Below are 25,395 nucleotides of genomic sequence, written 5' to 3' on the forward strand. Positions count from 1 at the left end.
TAAATTTGTAAACAGGTCTTCCTTATGTGACACAAGCAGAGCTAAAACCCACAGAGCTAGGGTGCTGAAGGATTAAGTTACCTTTTTATAATATTATTATTATTATGGAGGAAATTATTACTACAATGTAACTCTCTAATATGGAGGGAAGTAACTCTCCTAAATGGAGGGAAGTGACTTCTACATGGAGGTAAGTTACTCTTCTACATGAAGGGAAGTAACTCTTCTATATGGAGGGAAGTAACTCTCCTATATAGAGGGAAGTAATTCTTCTACATAGAGGAAAGTAACTCTCCTATATAGAGGGAAGTTACTCTTCTATATAGAGGGAAGTAACTCTCCTATATGGAGGGAAGTAACTCTTCCACATGAAGGGAAGTAACTCTCCTACATAGAGGGAAGTAATTCTTCTACATGGAGGAAAGTAACTCTTCTATATGGAGGGAAGTAACTCTTCTACATGGAGGTAAGTAACTCTCCTATATGGAGGAAGATTATACACAGTTCAAGTATAATCATACTCCTTTTCTATAAAAGTGGGAACATAAAAATATCAAACTCACTATCTAGTCTATGTTTACAATGAAATGTTTTGGCATATAAAAAGACATAAAAAATTAATTTTTTGTAAATAAGGAAGTGTTATAAAATGTAAGCTTTAAAAGGGGAGGTTGTCTTGGAAGATTTTGCGGAATGTCATAAAACTTATTAAGTGACTTGATATATCTGAAAATATCTCAAAAAATGATAAAGTTGGTGATAATAAAAGTTAATTACTAAAAATGCAAGAATGTAAATTTTTTGCATTATTTCAGAAGTGTTGCAATGTTTTACTACCTTCTTCACATTATTTTTGGTTATTTATAAGAATTCCTTGCTAAAAATCTTTTGTCAATATGTTTGTATCACTAGTCACATTCAGAGTACTCACTTTTTTCAGTTTTTGAGAAAAAATATTTTTCTCCAAAAATATGCGGATTAGTCACTTTAAAATAGTTTTGAACTGCAGTAAATTTGGTTCAAATATTGACTGAAGACAAACAACTAAATCAACTGTCAAAAACTGAAAAATAATCTCATGATATGCACTTCATGACTGGCTTGCAGATCAATAGTCAAAACTGTTGCCCGAGGTTTGGAGAACCGTGGGCAAAGATAGTTTTGACTATTGACCAGCAAGCCATTTAATAGGTTTTATTACTTCATATCTGAAATAAAGTTCCATATTATTTTTTCTTCAAGTTTGGCTTTAGCCCAGCAAAATTTAGTGTTGATTTATAGACCAGTCAATAACACAAACTATTAACTGGTAATGTATACTGTAAAAGCAGAACTTTTTGCAAGGGTTTAAATTTCTTTATATTCGTGTCAGAGGCCCTACATATCATGAAAATTAATCCTTGCATAAATATTCACCATTAGTATAATTCAAATTCAAGCAGGATACGATTTTTACAATTGTGCAAATATTAAACCTCACGAAAATACTCAAAATTTCAAATTCACGAAATTTTGACCCAGTGAAAATAATGTGCTTTTACAGTATATAGGGTCATGTTACAAGACAACATTATTCCCCTAGACTCCTAAATAAATGTTACAAGATAGTACATACTAAATGACTAGCAGAGTATTTGCTTTTGATTACTGACAGACAAATTGTCTATGATCTGGCTATAGCTGATATTGAGCAAAGTCAAAAATTTTCTTGAACACTTAAAATTGCACTGTTCATTGAAAGTACTCCTACCATGTTTTAAATTAACAACGAATCCATATTCATTTCAATCCTAGGTTAACTTTACAATTTTTATCACTATTGCAGTTCAATATTTCTTTATCTGATTTTTAATTCAGATTTAATGACTACACCAAATTTTTTAGTACCACATTTTAAATTTCTTTAACAATTTGTTCTAAATAATTTATTCATCATTTCAGTCATCAGTGAATGTTTGGCAAGCCTGATGTTTTTTTCTCTGTGAAGAAACTTCGCAGCACAAGCACCTGTCCAATACCAATTATCAACACAATAACTGACTCGCCAATAGACCAGTACATTACACGTTGATTAAGGTCCTCCGCGAAAACACGGCCTCCTGCCTCCCGCAGCTTGAAGTGAGTTTGGTCATCCAAGACGTCACTTAGACTTTCATATATGTTCTGTCCTGTGCTCTCCATCTGAAAATAAATACATTGTACAGTAAATCTAGATCATATTACTGAAAATAAGATTATTATGAAACCATTAATATTCATTGTGGACTATGTTTTGGTGATTTTGTGATAGAGTCAGTTCATGAATTTAGACACTAACAAACAATAAATTTCCAATTCATTGTTAAAAATATGAAATCCACAAATTCCTATCCCAAAGAAAAAGCAGCTTGGGCTCGAAACAGACTTTTTTTCCCCACAGTATTAAATTTTACTGTATATGTTAAACTGGAAGCTCAGAAAAAGAGAAAAAGCCTCTTAAAGTTCGGATTCTAACTTAAGATTTCCAGTCCTGATGCTAACTGAACATTGTCCAGTCCTGATGCTAAATGAACATTGTCCTGTCCTGATGCTAACTGAACACTGTCCTGTCCTGATGCTAACTGAACACTGTCCAGCCCTGATGCTAACTGAACATTGTCCAGTCCTGATGCTAACTGAATATTGTCCTGTCCTGATGCTAACTGAACACTGTCCAGCCCTGATGCTAACTGAACATTGTCCAGTCATGATGTTAACTGAACATTGTCCAGCCCTGATGCTAACTGAATATTGTCCAGACCTGATGCTAACTGAACATTGTCCAGTCATGATGCTAACTGAATATTGTCCAGCCCTGATGCTAACTGAACATTGTCCAGCCCTGATGCTAACTGAACACTGTCCAGTCCTGATGCTAACTGAATATAATATTGTCCAGCCCTGATGCTAACTGAATATTGTCCAGTCCTGATGCTAACTGAACATTGTCCAGTCCTGATGATAACTGAATATTGTCCTGTCCTGATGCTAACTGAACACTGTCCTGTCCGGATGCTAACTGAACACTGTCCAGTCCTGATGCTAACTGAACATTGTCCAGTCCTGATGCTAACTGAACACTGTCCTGTCCGGATGCTAACTGTCAATGTCCAGTCCTGATGCTAACTGAACATTGTCCAGTCCTGATGCTAACTGAACATTGTCCAGTCCTAATGCTAACTGAACACTGTCCTTTCTGGATGCTAACTGAACACTGTCCAGTCCTGATGCTAACTGAACATTGTCCAGTCCTGATGCTAACTGAACACTGTCCTGTCCGGATGCTAACTGTCAATGTCCAGTCGTGATGCTAACTGAACATTGTCCAGTCGTGATGCTAACTGAACATTGTCCAGTCCTAATGCTAACTGAACACTGTCCTGTCTGGATGCTAACTGAACACTGTCCAGTCCTGATGCTAACTGAACATTGTCCAGTCCTAATGCTAACTGAACACTGTCCAGTCCTGATGCTAACTGAACATTGTCCAGTCCTGATGCTAACTGAACATTGTCCAGTCCTAATGCTAACTGAACACTGTCCTGTCCGGATGCTAACTGAACACTGTCCAGTCCTGATGTTAACTGAATATTGTCCAGTCCTAATGCTAACTGAACATTGTCCAGTCCTGATGCTAACTGAACATTGTCCAGTCCTAATGCTAACTGAACACTGTCCAGTCCTAATGCTAACTGAACATTGTCCAGTCCTAATGCTAACTGAACACTGTCCTGTCCGGATGCTAACTGAACACTGTCCAGTCCTAATGCTAACTGAACACTGTCCAGTCCTAATGCTAACTGAACACTGTCCTGTCTGGATGCTAACTGAACACTGTCCTGTCCGGATGCTAACTGTCAATGTCCAGCCCTGAAGCTAACTGAATATTGTCCAGCCCTGATGCTAACTGAATATTGTCCAGCTGTGATGCTAACTGAATATTGTCCAGCCCTGATGCTAACTGAACACTGTCCTGTCCGGCTGCTAACTGAACACTGTCCTGTCCGGATGCTAACTGAACACTGTCCAGTCCTAATGCTAACTGAACACTGTCCTGTCCAGATGCTAACTGAATATGTCCAGCCCTGATGCTAACTGGACACGGTCTAGTTCTGATGCTACCACATAGCACAGTTTCAGGCATAGGCTGATGCCTAGGTAGTACCATCAATTTTTTTAAACCCATCTGGATGGTTTTACTTGCACAAATAATTCTATACCCTGAGCAAGGTTTTGAACCCACGTCAGTGACGGGCAAGATTCAGAGCTGGCAGCCTTAATCAGTATCAAAATCATAACATCTAGTGGTCCTGTAATCTGCCTAGTTTAAATTTGCGGGCATAAATTTAGTAATACACAGACTAAACCTTAACCTTTACCCTGCTAGATTTAAAAACTTTTAAAGTGAACTGGTCTATCATTCAATTTGGGCAATACCATTTATTATTGGATGGGGTGTTCCCTGAAAATTTACAGACTGAATAGGAACTGTGCAGAGCAAGATGAGCCTGCACGGACATGCAGGTTGATCTTGGTCTGCACTGGTCACAAAGGCAAAATTTATTACTTGCTAGGTTAAAGTTTTGCATGCAAGTCACTATCTCAACAAGAGATCACAGAGTGATCTTGGCGCCCACCAATGTGCCATTTTTGAGTGTTCCAAATTTCAAGACTTATTGACTAGCTCAAGGTCAAATTTCATTTTCGTACATAACACAAATCTATGCATGTGGTCCAAATTTGAAGCCTGTACCTTCAAAAATGTGAAAGCAGGTCACTAGGTCAATGTCAAGGTCAAAGTTTGTTTCGGTATACAAAACTACGCATGTGGTCTTTAATTTGAAGCCTGTAGCTACAGAAATGTGAAAGTAGGTCACTAGGTCAATCTTAAGGTCAAAGTTCATTTCGGTACATAAAACTATGCAAGTGGTCCAAATTTGAAGGCTGTAGTTTGAGAAATGTAAAAGTAGGTCACTAGGTCAAAATCCAGGTCAAATTTTACTTCGGAATACAAAACTATGCATGTGGTCAAAATTTGAAGCCTGTACCTTCAAAAATGTGAAAGTAGGTCACTAGGTCAATGTAAAGGTCAAAGTTTGTTTCAGTACACAAAACTATGCATGTGGTCCAAATTTGAAGGCTGTAGCTTGAGAAATGTAAAAGTAGGTCACTAGGTCAAAATCAAGGTCAAATTTTATTTCGGAATACAAAACTATGCATGTGGTCCAAATTTGAAGCCTTACCTTAAAAATGTGAAAGTAGGTCACTAGGTCAATGTAAAGGTCAAAGGTCATTTCAGTACACAAAACTATGCATGTGGTCCAAATTTGAAGGCTGTAGCTTGAGAAAAGTAAAAGTAGGTCACCAGGTCAAAATCAAGGTCAAATTTTATTTCAGAATACAAAACTATGCAAGTGGTCCAAATTTGAAGCCTGTACCTTCAAAAATGTGAAAGTAGGTCACTAGGTCAATGTCAAAGTTTTTTTCGGTACACAAAACTATGCATGTAGTCCAAATTTGAAGGCTGTAGCTTGAGAAATGTGAAAGTAGGTCACTAGGTCAAATCAATGTCAAATTTCATTTTGAAACAAGAAACTATGCATATGGTCCAAATTTGATGCCTGTACCTTCAAAAATGTGAAAGTAGGTCACTAGGTCAAAATAAAGGTCAAAGTTTTTTCCAGTGCACAAAATTATGCATGTGGTCCAAATTTGAAGGCTGTAGCTACAGAAATGTGAAAGTAGGTCACTAGGTCAAAATCAAGGTCAACTCATGTCAAGGTTCATCTTGCCACTCAAAAATATACATGTGGTCCAAGTTTGAATGTTGTAGTTACTGACAAGAACATTTTAAAAGCTTTTCCCTATATAAGTCTATATGAACCATGTGACCCCCGGGGTGGGGCCATATTTAACCCTAGGAGGATAATTTGAACAAACTTGGTAGAGAACCACTAGATGATGCTACATTACAAGTATCAAAGCCCTAGGCTTTGTGATTTGGACAAGAAGATTTTCAAAGTTTTTCCCTATATAAGTCTATGTAAACCATATGACCCCCAGGGCGGGGCCATATTTGACCCTAGGGGTATAATTTGAACAATCTTAGTTGAAGACCACTAGATGATGTCACATACAAAATATCAAAGCCCTAGGCCCTGTGGTTTTGGACAAGAGGTTATTCAAAGTTTTTCCCTATATAAGTCTATATAAACCATTTGACCCCCAGGGCGGGGCCATATTTGACCCCAGAGAAATAATTTGAATCATCTTGGTAGAGGACCACTAGATGATGCTTCATACCAAATATCAAAGCCCTAGGCTCTGTGGTTTTGGACAAGAAGGTTTTCAAAGTTTTTCCCTATATAAATCTATATAAATTATAAAAATAAACAAAGGGCCATAACTCACTCATAAATTGTTGAACCAGTCTGATTTTCAGGGGGACACAACTAGGGTACCAATACATCATTCTGACAAAGTTTGGTCAAAATCCCCCCAGTAGTTTCTGAGGAGATGCGATAACGAGAAATTGTTAACGGACGGACTGACGGACGGACGGACGGACCACGGACGCAGAGTGATTTTAATAGCCCACCATCTGATGATGGTGGGCTAAAAACTAATGCAAATATTGAATTGAAACTTCACACATGTCTTTGGGTTTATAAAACTAGGTCCAATAACTCTGACATGTATTTTGCAAAATTATGTCCCCTTTTGAACTTACAAATAGCAAACTCTGTAGACATTTTAACATTTAGGGTAATATTACTGCTTCTGGGACAACAATTTGAATAGTCAAGCATTGGCTGTCTTACGGACAGCTCTTGTTGATAGATCAAGTGCCTTTACTGTTGTTATATAACTTTGCCTTTTCTTTCCCCATTCCTATAACCAGTGTGGTACTTGTACCAAATACATTGATATTCTGTTGTCTGAACTTTAAGGAAAAATGGTAATCAAGGAAAAATGTTACAGTATTCTTGCATTTGTACTAACTTCCTGAATGCGTAGAACCAGTGACTTAAAATGTATCGTCTCAAAAATGAGGTCACCTAGACGAAGACTCAAACTACTCTCTCTAATGAGCCAAACTGATGGAAATTCCTTTTGAAAAATTGTTTTTATAGGATTTTAATCACACTGACACTGCGTAGGTCTAACTGTCATGTTTTCAGCAGTGGAGAAAGATCCTAGGTGCTCCTATGAGCATTTTTCAGGGAAGGGCTATTGCCTTGGTAGAACAACAGGCACCAGCCTTCTCTAAGACAACTGGAAGGCTTTTCCACATGATGATATGAGCAGGTCTCAACTTACAGAAGATAGGGGAAAGTGATAGTGATAATATATTATAAAGTCAGCTAAATTTCTATAATGAACTTTTCCATCTTTCAATTTGGACAGTACCATTAACTGTTAAAAGGGGTGCTTACCAAAAAGATACTGACTGAATGGCAAACAATGCAGATCATGATCAGACTGCACGGATGATCATGATCTACACTGGTCGCAAAGGCAGAATCAATCGTGCCCAGCACGATAAGGGTAAACCACTCAGACAATTCCTTGTAAGTAAAACATAAGATGCTTGCGCTGATAGAACGACTTTACTCAGCTATGAGATATGTACAGATGGCATTTATATCAAGTTACTGAAAAAAACTGTGTAAATTTTTCACAATTACATCTAAAATCTCACACCGCACACACAAAACGTACTTAAATACACACGTATTTACAAATTCATCATTTGTACAACTATTATAATACATTCATTATCAACACAGTTCAGTATGGCATCAACTTTTTCCTGATTTTCAAAGTCAAAAATTAAATCATGAATGAGGAGTAAACAAATACAGGCAAATAAAAAAGAACATATAACCTGCCCTGGCACAATTTTGAGGGTCATTCCAGATGCAAGATTTTTTTACATTTCGGTAAAATAATTTTTTTTACTAGTAAATTTTTTTCCTAATAATTAGTTGTTACTTAATATGTAATCTTTACCTTTGCCAGTTAATATACTAAGAATCGTTGACATTTTGCTATATTTTGTTGATTATTCTAAACAAAATTATCTATAGATAGATCTATAACAGTGACAAATGCCCCCCGCAGCGCCTTGACCTTTGACCTGGTGACCCCAAAGTCAGTAGGGGTCGTGTACTCAATAAGTACTATCAGCATGTGAAGTTTGAAGGTTCTGGGTGCAGTGGTTCGCGAGTAAAGTGCCTTCATGAAAAAAGTTAACGTTGTGACGAAAGAACTAACGAACGAACAGACAGACTGTTGAAAACTAATATGCCTCCCTTCGGGGGCAAAAAAATGACAAGGGAGATAATTTGTACAATACCGGAAACCATCTACAGCATAAACTGAACTTATGTTAAAAATCTGAGCAATAATGAAAAATCTAACCGCAATTAATAATATCTGCTAAATATATCTAAAAGCAGTGGATCTATAACAATGATCGGCAATTTCTGTTCAATTGCATACATTGTGCACCAGTAAACAATATAACCAACTAGGACTGATAAAACCGGTACATGGGTGAATAACCCGTATTCCTTCTAGCACATGAACATTTTTAGAATAACGTTACATGATACAAGCAAAAGTACTTTAAAATGTTTGTCTTAAATGATATCAATAAATTAGATATAACTAAAATTGTGTCCATAGGACACGGATACCCCCACATACTGTGCCATCCTCTATATAGCAAAAACTATCAAAGGGCCATAACTGCCATAACAGTAGTCAAAGAAAAATTCATTCCTTTTTGGTCATCTGCACATCAAGCTTGTTCATCTGTGAAAGTTTGAAGCAAAACAGTTGGAAACACAAAACTTTTCTCTATATTCTAAATAACAAAACTATCAAAGGGCCACAACTGCGGTAAAAATAGTCACAGAAAAAATTCGTTTCTTCATTAACATCTGCAACTGTAAAAGTTTGAAGCAAATCAAGCTAATAGTGTGGGAGGAGTTGGACACACAAGATTTCAGGACGTACGTATGTATGTATCATGTATGTAAAAACGTACAAACAGACAGCAGTAACGCAATATGTCCCCCATAACAAAGCTAGACATAAGCCAACAAACATTAAGTGTATGGAATGCTTAAACATTGAAAGAGTATCAACATCTGGTTTAGGAAAAAGTTCAACTACTTTGTTAGAAACTAAGCTCCTTAATAATGTATACTATTCTAAGTTTAAGCAAAGCAGTAAACATAAAGAAACACTGCTAAAAAAAATTACCGTACTTATAGTAGTTCTCCATTTCAATAATGGCGTAACTCAAAGAGCAAATTTATTTAAACTGCAAAATAACTATCTTTCTAATGTTAAAATTCCCCTACTGTAAATAGTTCCAAATAAAGTCTTCAATCAGCTGGAAATGTGCGAATATCTTTAATCAAAGGTAAATACCTCGAAAACAAGCAAGATACATTTTATCTCATCACATTTCTGAACATCTATAGGTTTCTTTATGATCATGAGAAGTTTCAATATAATTTACATTGTATTAAAATTTTTAATGCTAACAAAACTTCATCAAAATAATTATTAATGTGATTTTTCCAGGGACTTCAATGATGAAAACTTGCATAAGGACAAAAGTTTTTAATTCAATCTGGTACAGTCAAACATGCAAACCTATTTTTTTTATTTGCCAGATTTTCTAACTATATTCAAAAGTTTTGAAAAGTCAGTGATCAATCAATTTCTAAACTGTATAAAAAAAAAAATTGATTTATACTTGCAGAACTACCTTAAAGGCTCATAATGGATTTGCTTGTAATGTGACTGCCATATATTTTTGTTACAAAAATAAAATAAGGTTTTGTTAAATCTTTCATTCAATAGTTGTTTTCTCATATATCTGTCAAAAGTTTGAATATCTGGTTCAGTTAGTTGGAAGTTTTATTCAGTTAGTAGCAAGTATTTCTGAATCTTTTCTTTTTGATTATCTCCCTTTATTGCACTGATTGTATCAGATTATGTGCAATATTGAAAGTAGTGCTTTTCTAACCATGTTATTATGCATACTGTGTATTTGGACAGCCGATTTATTCACCTTTAACACAAAATTAAAAACCATATGGGACTTTAAAAGTAAGGAACGAAAACAAGCCGCTTCAACTTGAAAAAACACTTAATCATTGCAGAAGAAACACAAAATCAAATAACTAGTCTATGAAACAAATCATCTGGATTTTTTCCTGGGAAAAACATCAAAACTTTCACACTCTGATTATAATTTGCATTCAAGAAATACTTAATTTCAGTACATAATAAAAATTCACTTAATGGGACATTCTGGGCCCAGTTGTTCAAAACTTTAACAGGAGATTAAGCTAACGGCTGATTAACTTTATGGGATAGTTTTCAACATTTTAGAAGACTTAGAAAAACAAATGGACGAGTTAAGAATTGTGAAATTTGAAAATTCTTTACAATAAAATCAAAACATCATACTAGTGTTTCCCACCAAGACTAGTGTTTTGAATCAAAATTTAAACAGCGATCAGTTTAACAGCCGGTTAAAGTTTCGAACAACTGGCCCCTGGTATTCTTACATATCAGTAACTGGTTTGTTTGGATTTGCCCAGTTAATTTATGGAAATAAGATAAAAGTTAGTTAATCAAATAAAATTTTGTTGTCACAATCGCTTTTTAATAGTAAACTATGAAAGGGCACTAAATTTCTGACAAAATCCCTGCGGCAAATTACTCCTGCAGACAAATACAAATGCTTCACACATAATAACCCGTTTTGCGACTTTTTGTGACTTTACCACGTTTACTGTATTCTTTTGTTAAATAAATACTCTTCATTATTTTAAAATATTTCAACTTGTTAAGTACTTTTTCTTTTAACATTTACAACACAAAAACTGCTGAAATTCATGTTACACAAATGCAACATTCTGAATAGTATCTGAAACAGTAGTTAAATTATCAAATAACAAAGGTCTTCACATTTTATATCAACTGATTATCCATGGTTCAGTGTTCAGATGTGTATGGGCGTTAGCCTCAGTGGTTATACATCCAAACATCTGAAAAACGAACTGTGGTTAATCAGGTGATAAAGCACAAGGAGGCATTGTTTATTTTCATTCTAACATCCTAACTGAAATCATGATGACCTTCATTTGTAAAAGAAGTTATGGACATAACCTAATAATGTTCTCTCAGTGATCTGTTCATCAACCATTGTTTATTGCAGAATTTACAATGCTTGAATTAATTCTGTGTTTAATAGTGAGACAAATCAAACCATGTAATAATGATATTTTAACACGCTGGTACAAGCACATTTAATCTTATCCTATACCTGCAGAATCCTGTCTATGATGAACACAGTTCATAATTCATTAAAGCACACACTTTTGATATGATAATCAAATAACTCCAATTCTTGAAGTCTTTCAGGTGTCCATTACACCTTCTGGGCAAAATTTATCTTCTTCACTTTTCAACTAATCCCTTAATATTTTGTCTATTGTCAAAGTTGTTGCAAGTCACACGGAATTTTTCACAACTGAATTTTTGTGAGCGATACCTTTCCTTTTTTTCAACACACAACTAAGTTTCATTTCCTTTCCCTAAACATTAAAATTTTTAATATTCCAACATGTCTCTGCATAGATATTCGATGTAAATAAATACAAAACATTCCGCTACATTTTCTACAATCTCGTTCGTAATTTGTTAGTTTCGATTAAATTAATTTCATCAATCCCTATTATCTTTCTTAATAAACATTTATTAAACTAATATTTCCTAAATGTTCACGGTCCTCGCCTTTTATCAGTGAAAAAGCTCCTTAAGACTAAAACCTGTCCGATTCCGATAATCAGTATAACAACAGTTTGTCCTAATGACCAGAATAAAACCCGTTCGTTAAGGTTCTCGGCGTGCACCCGACCTTGCGCCTCTCGTAGTTTATGATGGGTCTGTAGATCTAAAATCGTCTCCAGCTGATCATGAGTGTTCACCGCACTTGATTCGAGCTACAAAAGAGAACATGGATTATAGAAATTGTCAGTATTTCGAAGTTAGATTTCGTGTAAAACCAAAATAATTATATGCTGTAATGAACATGCATCCTGTAATCTTATAAATATTTATTCATCTTACAGAACCAGTCTGTTTCTTCACTTTGGGTTAAGCATAGTTTTTCAGCAGTATTTCAGTAATGTTACAACAGAAACATTCATATGACCAAGAAGACCCTCTAACAAAATGGACATACATACTGTTTGAGGAAGGTTTAGACAAACAACTTGATTTAGGTAAGTTAGATAGGAGACACAAAATCATATTAATTTATGTACAGAGAACAAATGTTCACTTCAGCATTGTTGAATCTAGTACAAGACATCAGCAACTTATTTGGTACCCCTGCAGACTTTCACACATGTTCTATATTAAGATCACACAAAACCTTTGGCAACACTGGCGATTTACTCATCCCACTGTGACTTCAAGCCATCAGTATCATACTGTACAATCTAATTAGCATGAATTCCTCTAAATAAAAGGGTCAAGATGACCCCATATTGCGCACCTGTTAAACCTGACCTTGGAATCATCAAGATAAGACATTCTGACCAAGTTTCATGAAGATAGTCACAGGGTCATAAATGTGGCCTCTACAGTGTTAATAAGCTTTTCCTTTGATTAGAGTGGTGACCTAGTTTTTGACCCCACATGACCTAGTTTCAAACTTAAGATTTGAATCATCAAGATAAACATTCTTACTAAGTTTCATGAAGATAGGGTCATAAATATGGCCTCTAGAGTGTTAACAATGTTGGTACTCTTGGGAAGTTATTTTACTAGGAATTTGAAATAAAGGGAAATAAGATTTTTGTTTCATGATGAAGTACTGAAGGAGAAAAAAATTGCAAAATATAGTGGGGTCCTCCCATCTGCAAGAGGAAAAGTAGCCACGGCTTGAGACCACTACAGCAGGGGGACATCCCCACATCCAAACCCTTAATGAAACCCCAGGCAGCGAGGCTTTGCAGAGGAGTTTGTAGTTTGGATTGTGGTTACGAGAGGTTTTACTCATAAAATGAATTTATCTGTTAACTCTTAACAGGATCCAGTATGTTTTCCTATTAAACACAGAAGATTGAAGGTGTGACATTATTATGAGATAAAACCATTGTTTGAATGTGACAGATATTATACAAATATTTGGAAGATGCTGTCAAGGATGTAGATAAAAATCCTTGATGTATCACATTACAACTAAAGTAATACATCTCAACCAGCGATTTTCTCTTTACTTAATATATTTGTTTGTCAATTTGTTTGTATAATATATCACTGATTTATTGTCTGAAGCTGTTGTGGTATAATTCCTTCACAATATGGTTTTATTCAACAATAAAATCACTGTTTTGATTATATTATACTTTAAACAAGAGCTTGTAGAACATGAAATGCCATGCCCCCACCCCCACTGTGCACTGGACATTTCACATACTGACCTCAAGTCCATGATTATAGGTGATTTGCCCGTCATAAGCAGGGGTTTTTTTGGGCCGTTTTTATAGCCGTTATTCGGCTATATTCCCAATGCCAAAAAGTATGTATTTTTCCCAAAATAAGTGGGAAAATTCCCAATCTTCATTCTGAAAAAAATTTCATCAAAATTGCACAACTATTGACCAAATTATGGACAATTTTGTAATGGAACTATGTTAAATAGGTTGTACAATGTGAAACAAGTGTATGAGAAAGTGCTTAAACACATCCTTTCTATATCTTATGTCTATGTCTATGTTATACTGCTTAACAATCGTTATCGATTATAACTGGGACTAAATATTTCCCAATTTGGAACATTTAAGGGTCAAAATTCCCAATTTTGGGGGTATAGGCTATGTTCCCAAATTAGCTAGAAAAAACCCTGATAAGTGACCTCCGTATCAAATATGATCTTAGACTAAAGCATTCTCTAGTTATTTGGCGAAAACAGTTCTACTGTTCTGGGTCAATGTGACCTTGACCTTTGACCTACTGATTTCAAAATCAATAGGGTCATCTGCTTGTCATGGCCAACCTTCCTATTAACTTTTATGATCCTAGGCCCAAGTATTCTTGAGTAATCATCCGGAAACCAATAGGTCTACGGACAGACTGACCGACACCTCACAACAATATACCCCTCCTTCTTTGAAAGGGGGGCATAATAAGAGGTCTGCATGTCGTTTCTGTGGTGATTTTGATATTGAAAGTTCACTAAATCTACAGAATGTACCTTTCATACTGACAAAGACATAATCCATGTTCTATTTTGTAACATGACAATAGAATATTCTTAAATACTAGCATTCATAAATATTTATCATAAATAGTAAATATTTCTAAATAAATTTGTTCAAGAAAACACAACACCAATAAGCAGTCAAAGTTCAAACTTCACCCTTTAAGGCCTTACCCAGCTAATAATAATACACATATGGTGTAAAAAACATACAACCTGTCAAACCAATTTTTAAATGTTACACCTATTCTATAAATAGTAACACTTGCATATAAGAAAAAAAAAGGATTTCAGACTTTGCATATGAATACAAATTCTGCTTATTTGTTGGGAATTTTGGGGATTTCCTCAAGCACAGAATCCACAAAATTTAGCACCCCAAGAATAACATTCACAGTATGTGCATTAATTAAACTTGGTCTTTACCAAGTTACGAATGTACTGAAGCAATTAAAACCGTCTAAAAATTCAACTGAAATTATCAAATTTCTTGCTAAAATAAACTACTTTTTAAGTACGTATTATCCAACCAGGTTAAACTTCCTTGCTTAAATAACATGTCTTTAAGAAATATCTTAAGCAATACACATGATGAAACAAAGCTAAAATCACTTTTTCTTTTAATTTAAAGCCACGCATTTATTTTAACACAGTTCAATACAGTAAAAGCAGAGGAAAAGCTTGTCATCAATAAATGACCATCACCACATCAATACAAAAACCACCACAGAAAAAGGCATGCATGCAATTATACAGGACAATACGGTAGCTCTACATACTGTCTGAAGGCCTCAAAGCGGATTTATTGTAAACCTCTTTTTCGTATATTTCAAATCAATGGTGCCTGACATGTCAGCGGCTTGACTTGAAGCCCACACTATCCACCTCCAATACTACTATTTAATATTTGATAATAATTACTACTCCAATAGTTATGAATACTGTGAAATCATTTAATTTCGTGGGCACGAAATTTCGTGGTTTTGGTCAAAACGGCAATTTTGTGGCGATATGAATTCGTGGATTTCTACTTTTGAACATAAAATGAATGGGAATTTTACTTGTTCGTTGGGATTAAATTTTGTGGATTGACTCAACCACGAAATCCACGAAAATTAGTCCCCCACGGATATTAATGATTTCACAGTAGCAGCAATGTGGCCGTATATAGTTCAGGCTCTCAGGGCACTAAAATAAGTCATTTTAACACAGTCCACCCAAATGAAAAACCCAACTGACACGAAAAAAACCCACAAGAAACTTGCCCTATCCCACAGACATACTGACAGAAGAGTGAAAAATATGAAATAAATACGGTACCAGGCTCTCAGGGTACTAAAATAAGTCATTTTAACACAGTCCACCCAAATGAAAAACCCAACCGACACGAAAAAAAAACACAAAAAACTTGCCCTATCCCACAGACATATTGACAGAGGAGTGAAAAATATGAAATAAATACGATACCATCGTCATTGCTGTAGCTTGGGCATCTCCTGTCCCTTTTTTAGCAACACTCAGTGGATCGTCATCCCCAACCTCCAAGTCGAAATACACCACTTTATGCGTAAACGTTGAGAACTCATTACTAAAACAGAACTTGTGGACACCCTTTGACTCTGCTGTCCAAGTGAAACTGTCGTACTGTTTTTTGACATCTTTGTATAACGACTTTCCATTTGGATCTGTCAGCTCCATGTCCACATCATAATGTCCTCCAGTAATTACCTATAGGATAGTACAAGATAATATAAAATAGGATTCATTCCCTTGCCAAAATAAACCTTACCTTCTTAGTTCTAAATAATACTAACTGTACAGCAGTCAGTCGTCATTGCAATAAGGTTGTTCCCTATATGAGCCGTTAACGTTAACAATTTCTCAGAGAGACTCTAATTGCAATAGGGTTTGAAACTGAACAGTATGGATCCTGACCAGACTGCACAGTTTATTATTAAGTTGATTATTTTTATTTATCAGTCCCGAGAACAAGAGCTGTCTGATGACAGCGCGCTCGACTATTCGAAGAATTGATTGAAGAATGGGGTCAAAATATTTCCACGGAAATTCAGACAAAAGAAATAAATAAGATTAGACAAACAATGTTCCTGTATTACTTTGATTTCGGTAAGTCTTGCACTAAATGGCAATATATGAGCCAATTTCAAAGTCCAAAAAGGGCCATAATTCAGTCAAAATAGTTATGTACTCTTGCCTACAGATGGAAATCATAATGATAAACAAGTGTTCAAAGTTTAAAAGCCATATGTCAAATAGTTTTGACAAAACATGGATTTGTATGAAAACAGAACCAATTTTAAAGTCCAAAAAGGGCCATAATTCAGCCAAAATAGATGAAGAGTTATGTTCTCTTTCCTACAGATAGAGACTATTATACTAAACAAGTGATAAAAGTTTCAAAGCCATATGTCAAACACTTTACAAAAAATATGAACTGGTACGAAAAACTTAACCAAGATTTCTAAGTCAAAAGGGGTCATAATTCAGCCAAAATCCTTGATGGAGTTATGTACTCTTGCCTATAACTGGACATGGTGATGGTAAACAGGTGCTGAAAGTTTCAAAGCTTTATCTCAAAAGACTTTGTCAAAATATGAACTGGTACGAAATATTAGCCCAGATTTCTAAGTCAAAAAGGGCCATAATTCATAATCCTTGATGGAGTTATGTGCTCTTGCCTATAACTGGACATGGTGATGGTAAACAAGTGTTGAAAGTTTCAAAGCTTTATCTCAAAAGACTTTGTCTAAATATGAACTGGTACGAAAAACTTAACCAAGATTTTTAAGTCAAAAAGGGCCATAATTCTGCCAAAATCCCTGATGGAGTTATGTACTCTTGCCTATAACTGGCCATGGTGATGGTAAACAAGTGTTGAAAGTTTCAAAGCTTTATCTTAAAAGACTTTTCAAAATATGAACTGGTACGAAAAACTTAACCATGATTTCTAAGTCAAAAGGGGCCATAATTCAGCCAAAATCCTTGATGGAGTTATGTGCTCTTGCCTATAACTGGCCATCATGATGGTAGTTTCAAAGCTTTATCTCAAAAGACTTTGTCAAAATGTGGACTGGTACGAAAAACTTAACCAAGGTGTGACGCCGACGCCGACGCCGTGGTGAGTAGGATAGCTCTACTTATTCTTCGAATAGTCGAGCTAAAAATCAGAATTTGATAAAAGCTTCCGATTACAGGGTACAAATTGGTATTTGTTATTTATCGAATATGGTGTCCTATTTTTCCAGGGACTCAAGAATTACAAAAACTTCTGTTTCCTGTCACTTACATTTGTATATAAAAGTAAACCAAGAAAAATACGATAGCAAACTTTCTAAATAATCTCCAGTTCTTAAAGATGAAATATAGTCTCCTCTTTGTAAAAAGCATTCTCAGTATTCATACTGATTACTGGATCTCTTGACAGCTCTGTATAGGTTGTCAAGAGATCCGGTTACCGTTACTGGACCCCTAGTCCAAATTATTTGAGGTAAGAACTGATTCCGAGATATTTTCGTGACAGGGCAGAATCCCTCTCTTTACGTCAAAACCAGTAAAGACCTTTTCTGTGGTGAAAATAGATTTAGGTAAAAACACGATCAGGCAATATGCTTAAATGATGAAATCGTAAAACAAAATAAAATTGAATCATATTATGGTTTAAACATAACAGTAAAACTGCAACTTCGCTGTATTTATATGTCCCCCATTATACTCAGTAGCTGCTGAGTCAGTACAACTGACAGTGCGGTGCGGCATTATCCAATGTGATACAAGGCGGAGCCATGTTTTACATGTGTAAACTTTCAGGGCTAGACACTAACTTTTTTGCAGTGGTGGTCCGAAGGACCAGCAGCTTTTGCAAACTGATGGTCCGACAGAATTTCAGGTGGTCCTACCTAGATATGTATTTTTTTAAGTTAACGCAACCAGTAACAACTAACATACGAGACCCCCTCTTTTTCCATGGAGTACTTTTTACAAACACTGCAAAACATATGATTTTTATATTATTATTTTGATAAAAATCTGCCATTTAATTATTAAAAATAATTTTGAAAATCAAATTTAAAATAAAGAAGATTCTTTTCAGCAATTCATATTTTAAGTTGTCTTATTTTACACATTGCCTAAAAGTGGGTGTGGTTCGGTGCCTTTTCTCGAAAAATACTTCAGAATAAGAGCTTTTTTTTGCAACAGTTGTCATTGTTTCTTTAATGCAGACATTTTATTGACTTTTCATTAAGACTGCACTAGAAAATCTCGTTAACAAGAGGACCATGATGGTCCTGAATCGCTCACCTCTTCCCACATGATCCAGTTTTGAGTATGACGTCGTTTTTTCTATTATTTGACATAGTGACCTAGTTTTTGAGCTCATGTGACCCAGTTTTGAACTTGACCTAGATATTATCAAGATAAAAATACTGACCAATTTTCATGAAGATCCATTGAAAAATATGGTCTCTAGAGAGGTCACAAGGTTTTTCTATTATTTGACCTATTGCCCTAGTTTTTTAAGGCACGTGACCCAGTTTCAAACTTGACCTAGATATCATCAAGGTGAACATTCTGACCAACTTTCATGAAGATCCATTCAAGGGTATGGCCTCTAGAGAGGTCACAAGGTTTTTCTATTTCAAGACCTACTGACCTAGTTTTTGATCGCAGTTGACCCAGTTTCAAACTTGACCTAGATATCAAGATAAACATTCAGACCAACTTTCATACAGATCCCATGAAAAATATGGCCTCTAGAGAGGTCACAACGTTTTTTCATTATTTGACCTACTGACCTACTTTTTGAGGGCACGTGACCAACTTTCGAATTTGATCTAGATATCATCAAGATGAACATTCTGACCAATTTTTATGGAGATCCATTCACAAGTATGGCCTCTAGAGAGGTCACAAGGTTTTTCTATTTTTAGACCTACTGATCTAGTTTTTGACCGCACATGACCCTGTTTCGAACTTGACCTAGATATCATCAAGATGAACATTCAGACCAACTTTCATGCAGATCCCATGGAAAATATGGCCTCTAGAGAGGTCACAAGGTTTTTCTATTATTTGACCTACTGACCTAGTTTTTGATGGCACGTGACCCACTTTCAAACTTGACTCAGATATCATCAAGGTGAACATTCTGACCAATTTTCATGAAGATTTCATGAAATATATGGCCTCTAGAGAGGTCACAAGGTTTTTCTATTTTTAGATCTACTGACCTAGATTTTGAAGGCACGTGACCCAGTTTCGAACTTGACCTAGATATCATCAAGATGAACATTCAGACCAACTTTCATACAGATCCCATGAAAAATATGGCCTTTAGAGAGGTCACAAGGTTTTTCTATTATTTGACCTACTGACCTAGTTTTTGATGGCACGTGACCCAGTTTCGAACTTGACCTAGATATCATCAAGGTGAACGTTCTGACAAATTTTCATGAAGATCTTGTGAAATATATGGCCTCTAGAAAGGTCACAAGGTTTTTCTATTTTTAGACCTACTGACCTAGTTTTTGACCGCAGGTGACCCAGTTTCGAACTTGGCCTAGATATCATCAAGGTGAACATTCTGACCAATTTTCATGAAGATCTTGTGAAACATATGGCCTCTAGAGAGGTCACAAGGTTTTTCTATTTTTAGACCTACTGACCTAGTTTTTGACCGCACGTAACCCAGTTTCGAACTTGACCTAGATATCATCAAGGTGAACATTCTGACCAATTTTCATGAAGATCCATTGAAAATTATGGCCTCTAGAGAGGTCACAAGGTTTTTCTATTTTTAGACCTACTGACCTAGTTTTTGATGGCACGTGACCCAGTTTCGAACTTGACCTAGAATTTACCAAGATGAACATTCTGACCCATTTTCATAAAGATCCCATGAAAAATGTGACCTCTAGAGATGTCACAAGGAAAAGTTTACGCACGCACGGACGGACGCACGGACGACGGACACCGCGCGATCACAAAAGCTCACCTTGTCACTTTGTGACAGGTGAGCTAAAAATGTCCCAAAATCATGGCCGTGATAACGGGTGACAAATATGGAAAACGACAATAACATTAAATTCTTGATAAAATACGTGTTATAAATTTCTTTTTTTTTCCATTATACCTATTGAATACTTATAATTTCTGCTTATTTAAAGCATTTTATTTCTTTTTGCCCAAACAAAGCCTTGGAAATGACAATAAGTTAAATAAAATGCTATAGATCGTAACATCCGATCGGCTCATATAAACGTGTGAAGCACATAAAATAAATAATTTTAGTTATCCAATTTGCTGTTGAGTAATAATCGGCAAGACATAACAATACAGCATAAGCTGTATACCGCTAATTAACAAGTTGTACAAACACGATAATAGGCTGCTTTACGCATTGTTTATCAATTAACTTTTAACTTTTTGATCAATAAACACTTTTGATAATGACGGGCATTATAATTATACTAAATACAAACCGCGAGATGACACATGTATGTCAGTCGGCGCGTGGCGTAATTGACATATGTCAGTAGCTAATTAATATACGACGCTCCGCCTACTGCCATACTTCCACTTATGGCGGCAAACAATATTTAAATTCACTGGGATTTTGATTGGCATAGGGGCAGAACTTTCGAACTCGAGACGCATCAAAGAAAATTTCTGCGGGTCACGCCGACGCATGGGGCATTTTCTGTGCGAGTTAGATACGAGTTTTTCTCGATTTTCGTGGGTCAAAATCCGGAACCTCGGGTCTACCGAACGCTGGATACTGTACTGATACCTCAATACTTCGTAAATGAATACTTCAAGCCGATAGATAAGTTACTGTGATCCGTTCCCGGGTTTTAGTACCAGCATTACATCCGGGCATTCCAAATTTCAAGAAAAAATACACGGGGAAAACCAAATTCTATTTTAAACTGCAGTAACGTGAACAATTTAATGTTTATTGATTTAATTTAAAAATGACTTGCTTGTAATTTTCGGTGGTCCATAGGACCACACAAATTCGAGAAGTTAGTGGTCCTCCCTGAAAAGCACAGGTCTCGGACCAGCGTTAGTGTCGAGCCCTGACTTTAGGGTGCGTTGTTTAATACAGTGACAAACTCGTGTTTTGCCATTTATTAACATAAACATCAATTGAATCACAGGAGCCTGAAATTCTATCCAAATGCCACGAAAAGTCTGTATATGAAAAAAGACCCCCTTCTATATAGGAAGTGTCTAGGGGTACAGATCCGTACTTCTAGAATCTGATTCTAGAGGTACGGATCCGTACCTCTAGACAAGCCTGTTAGGGGTATTCTAGGGGTACGGACCTCCGTTTTTCTAGAAATTAAGGGTCATTTACATTTCAAATTTTGTTGAAAATGAAATAACAAATAACATTTCAACAGAATTCACCTTAAACTTGGATCTAAATGGTTTACAGATAACAACGTTCATCCGATTTGTTACATTTCTTTCGGAACGTAAATAACCGAGGAACACCAAATAAAGCACGAGGATTCGAACTGGCAGAAAAAAGATATAAAAATTAAATAAAATAAGGTTAAATATGTTGGGGAAAAAAACTATTTTTAATTGATAATTAGATAATTAGGCTAACCCTTAGTGTATTTATGTTTTTCACACATTTGGTAGCCGTTACGATCGAGATACATGGGACGTTTTTACAAACAGTTTCTTTTACTTAATATCACTTAATTGATTATTAAGCAATCAGTTCCGTGCCGATTATCATTATACCTTGTTAAATAACAAAATAAATTGGTGCATATTATTATGCCTAATTTATTTATTTTTTTGTTTTTTGTTTTTTGCTGAATTTCAAATAGAATTCATTTAAGGGATAGATTCATTCATTAATCTAGCTGTTATCAACAGTTTATTTGTGTATTCATTTGGAGTTCCTTGGTTATTTAGGTTTTGAAAGAGAATGTAAACAATCGGGTGAACGCTGGTATCTGTAAACCAATTAGATCCAAGTTTTAAGTGAAGACTGGTTAAGACTTATTTGTTATTTCATTTTCAACAAAATTTAAGATATAAATAACCCTAAATCTCTAGAAAAAGGAGGTCCGTATCCCTAGAAAACCCCTAACAGGCATGTCTAGAGGTACGAATCCGTACCTCTAGATTCAGATTCTAGAGGTACGGATCCGTACCCCTAGACACTTCCTTCTATATAATATAAAATAGAAGGGGGGTCTTTTTTCATATACAGACTTTTCGTGGCTTTTGGACAGAATTTCAGGCTCCTGTGATTGAATACAAGGAAAAAATGGATATTCTTTCCAGGTATCTTAAAATTTCACAGGGTTCCCGCTGTCGGTCGCCAATGGCGCCAAATGCGACAAAATGAAAATTCTGGCGCTAAAAATATTCAATTGGCGAATTTCATTGGCGCCTACAAGATAATCGTCGATCTGATCTTCTGATCTTTCTCAATGATGCAATAACGGATCATCCGATATTTAACACTACACGAAGACAATACACAGCGTGTCAATATCGATTTACACCTCGGGGCATAATTTAAAACTTCGCCGAGTCACTAGAGCATTCCTCCACGCAAGAACGATTATCAGTCAATCTGATTCGCCAAATTTAGCCCCGCCTACTTACACGAAAGCAAATGAAACGAAATATTAGCTGCGTGCTTCGTCTAATGCACCACCTTTTTTATGATGCAAAAAAACGCGAGATAAATTTACAGGTTATTTTAATGACAATCCGATTCGCCGAAGTAATTGAGACCAAGAAAATGCTGGAAATAAAAGCGCGATCAAAAGATACACATATATATTCTCCGATCCTAAATAGATAAATTTTGCACAAGCGTTGTTAAATAAATCTACGCGTTCGTAAATTTCAGTCGCGGTCGTATAATTTCAATCGGAGAATTTTTGAGATACAAATGAACTAAAGCAGTTCTTTTGGTTCTTTTACGTGCCCAACGTAAAGCATTGATACACGGGGGATAATTTTAAAAAGCTCAACCCCAGAGCTTCGAAACAAAGTGCTAATAATACCTGTAGGTGGTATTTTCGCTATACATTAGTATGTATGAAAGGAAATAGAAATTTAGTTATATATATAATGAAACTTAAGCATTTTAAAAAGCTTTTCAAAAGATATAAAATAATATAAAACAACACTGTTTTTGATAAATGACCTAAATTAATTTTGAAATAAAAAGTTAAAAGAATAAAGAGATAAACATTCATGTTTTAAAAACATCTATTTAGTGAAAATGACCATTAAAGGGAGATAATTAAAAATGGCAAACTATATAAAGGGATAATTTTATAGATCGAGCAATTACTTTTGTTTAGAAAATGTTCTTGAAAATGGTTGAGAAGATTAAAAACTTTTTTTGATTCAGTGTGACATTAGGATAAATATTCATGTTTTAAAAACATCTATTTTGTGAAAATGACCCTTAAAGGGAGATAATTAAAAATGGCAAACTATATAAAGGGATAATTTTATAGATTGAGCAATTACTTTTGTTTAGAAAATGTTTTTGAAAATGGTTGAGAAGATTAAAAGCTATTTTTGATTTAATGTGATATTAGGATAGACTGGTTCAAGAGCAAATTGCATGGTTACTGTAAAGAATCAAATGAAAAAGAGATTGAAAAAGAAAATGGTATGTCGCCCATCACAGACTATTGGCTCCAACTTGAGAGCCACTGGCGCAAACTTTTCCTGATTGGCGAATTTGTTGGCGCAAAATGAAATTGACCCAGAGGAAACCCTGTTTCACTAATCTTGTTTTTTAAATAGTTAAAATGCAATTTAAAAATCACCGCGTAGAATCGTTACTAAAGGTTCACCACAGATCTAAAAGGTCCTTCCTATCTATCTATCTATCCATAAATACTGCATGACACCCTTGCGAGTATTTTATGCAGGTGCGCATCAGACTTATGTTGTACATGGAAGAGAGATATAGACCTGTGCAACAATTATCACAATATCACGACTCACGTATAATTAGATGGACTACCAGATCCCTAGCCGCTGTCAAAAAAGTAGCGGCAAAAAATCAGCAGAAATAACATCAGCAAAAAACATTGACATCTAGACTTGTCTACTGTTCGACCATTGAATTACACTTTCCCCCAGCAGTGGATCTGGTAAACCCAGGTATAGACCTTTTTATGTCTGAGTTAGTAAAAAAGTAACTAGTTTGTACCTGATATTCAAGGGTACTTTCAACACCCTTGTCTATCTCCTCGAAAAAACACTGTTTTTCATTATCCGGAAGTTCAAATGTCATTTCTCCGGCATATGAAACGCTCACACAAATCGTGATCAATGAAAATATATAAAATATATGCCCCATAACTATTTTCCCTAGAGTATTCTGCTATAAAACTAAAAAATACGGTTTGTTTTTGTTAGAAACCAATATTGCCGGTTTGTTTTCTTCCAAGATGGCGGCCTCCAGCGTGGCAAACGGTGTTCATGTAGTTTGTACCTCGTCACTTTTGTAATGCTACGTGGCCTGAAAAGTATAAATAAAACACGGATCGGAAGAAAAAACTGTTGATGCGGCAGCGGAGCCTGTTTTTTTTTTTTTTTTTTTTTTTTTTTGCTTTTTTTGTTGTTGCTTTTTTTTGTGTGTTTTTTTAAAGCACGTACCGAATACTCAAAGACTTCCATTTGATCAAATCAGATTTTAAAAAAGTAGCAGCCCTTGTGCTTAAGGTAGTTCTGCACGTTCGGATCGAAAAAAAAATTCTACAAAGTAGAATTTGATTAAACTCTGATTTTTCAAACCTTCAGAATATACTTAGAAAATTCAACAAATAAAAAAGATAGGGTGGTAAAAGTGGAGGAATTGATTGTTTAATCACTGAGATGTTTATTGAATGTTTCGCCATTATTGTGTAAACTGTTTAACCAAATATACTTCTTTGATTTTACTATATGTTTTCTTATTGTATATATCCTGAGAGTTGGACTAAGGGTGTTATTGTTCCTGTTCCTAAAAAACGTGATCTAAGTAATGTCAATAACTATAGAGGTATTACTTT

The 25,395-nt window shown here is 35.4% G+C and overlaps 1 protein-coding gene across 2 annotated transcripts; it reads right to left on the reverse strand.

Moving 5' to 3' along the window:
- Positions 1-565: 565 nt before the first annotated feature.
- Positions 566-24,826, reverse strand: LOC128550927 (transmembrane emp24 domain-containing protein 7-like). Of its 2 annotated transcripts, none has more exons than XM_053530996.1 (3): positions 24,552-24,826; positions 15,788-16,048; positions 566-2,181 (listed from the first exon to the last, which is right to left on the reverse strand). In XM_053530996.1, exons 1-3 carry the CDS (start codon positions 24,699-24,701, stop codon positions 1,945-1,947), a joined length of 648 nt encoding a protein of 215 aa, XP_053386971.1. In that variant the 5' UTR covers positions 24,702-24,826; the 3' UTR covers positions 566-1,944. The 2 variants fall into 2 exon arrangements, with proteins under 2 accessions (XP_053386971.1, XP_053386972.1); XM_053530997.1 differs by lacking the exon at positions 566-2,181 and adding an exon at positions 7,610-12,053 and having other exon boundaries at positions 24,552-24,824.
- Positions 24,827-25,395: the final 569 nt, after the last annotated feature.

The sequence above is a fragment of the Mercenaria mercenaria genome, chromosome 19, assembly GCF_021730395.1.
Source record: "Mercenaria mercenaria strain notata chromosome 19, MADL_Memer_1, whole genome shotgun sequence".
Lineage (NCBI taxonomy): Eukaryota > Metazoa > Mollusca > Bivalvia > Venerida > Veneridae > Mercenaria > Mercenaria mercenaria.

Bases quoted from the DNA above. Each gene is read 5' to 3' on its own strand.
- LOC128550927 (XM_053530996.1), bottom strand. From the start codon at position 24,701: ATGGGGCATATATTTTATATATTTTCATTGATCACGATTTGTGTGAGC. The intron at 16,049-24,551 runs GTACAAACTAGT...ACTATCCTATAG, and splicing joins AAAGTACCCTTGAATATCAG to GTAATTACTGGAGGACATTA. The intron at 2,182-15,787 runs GTATCGTATTTA...ATTTATTTTCAG, and splicing joins AAGCTACAGCAATGACGATG to ATGGAGAGCACAGGACAGAA.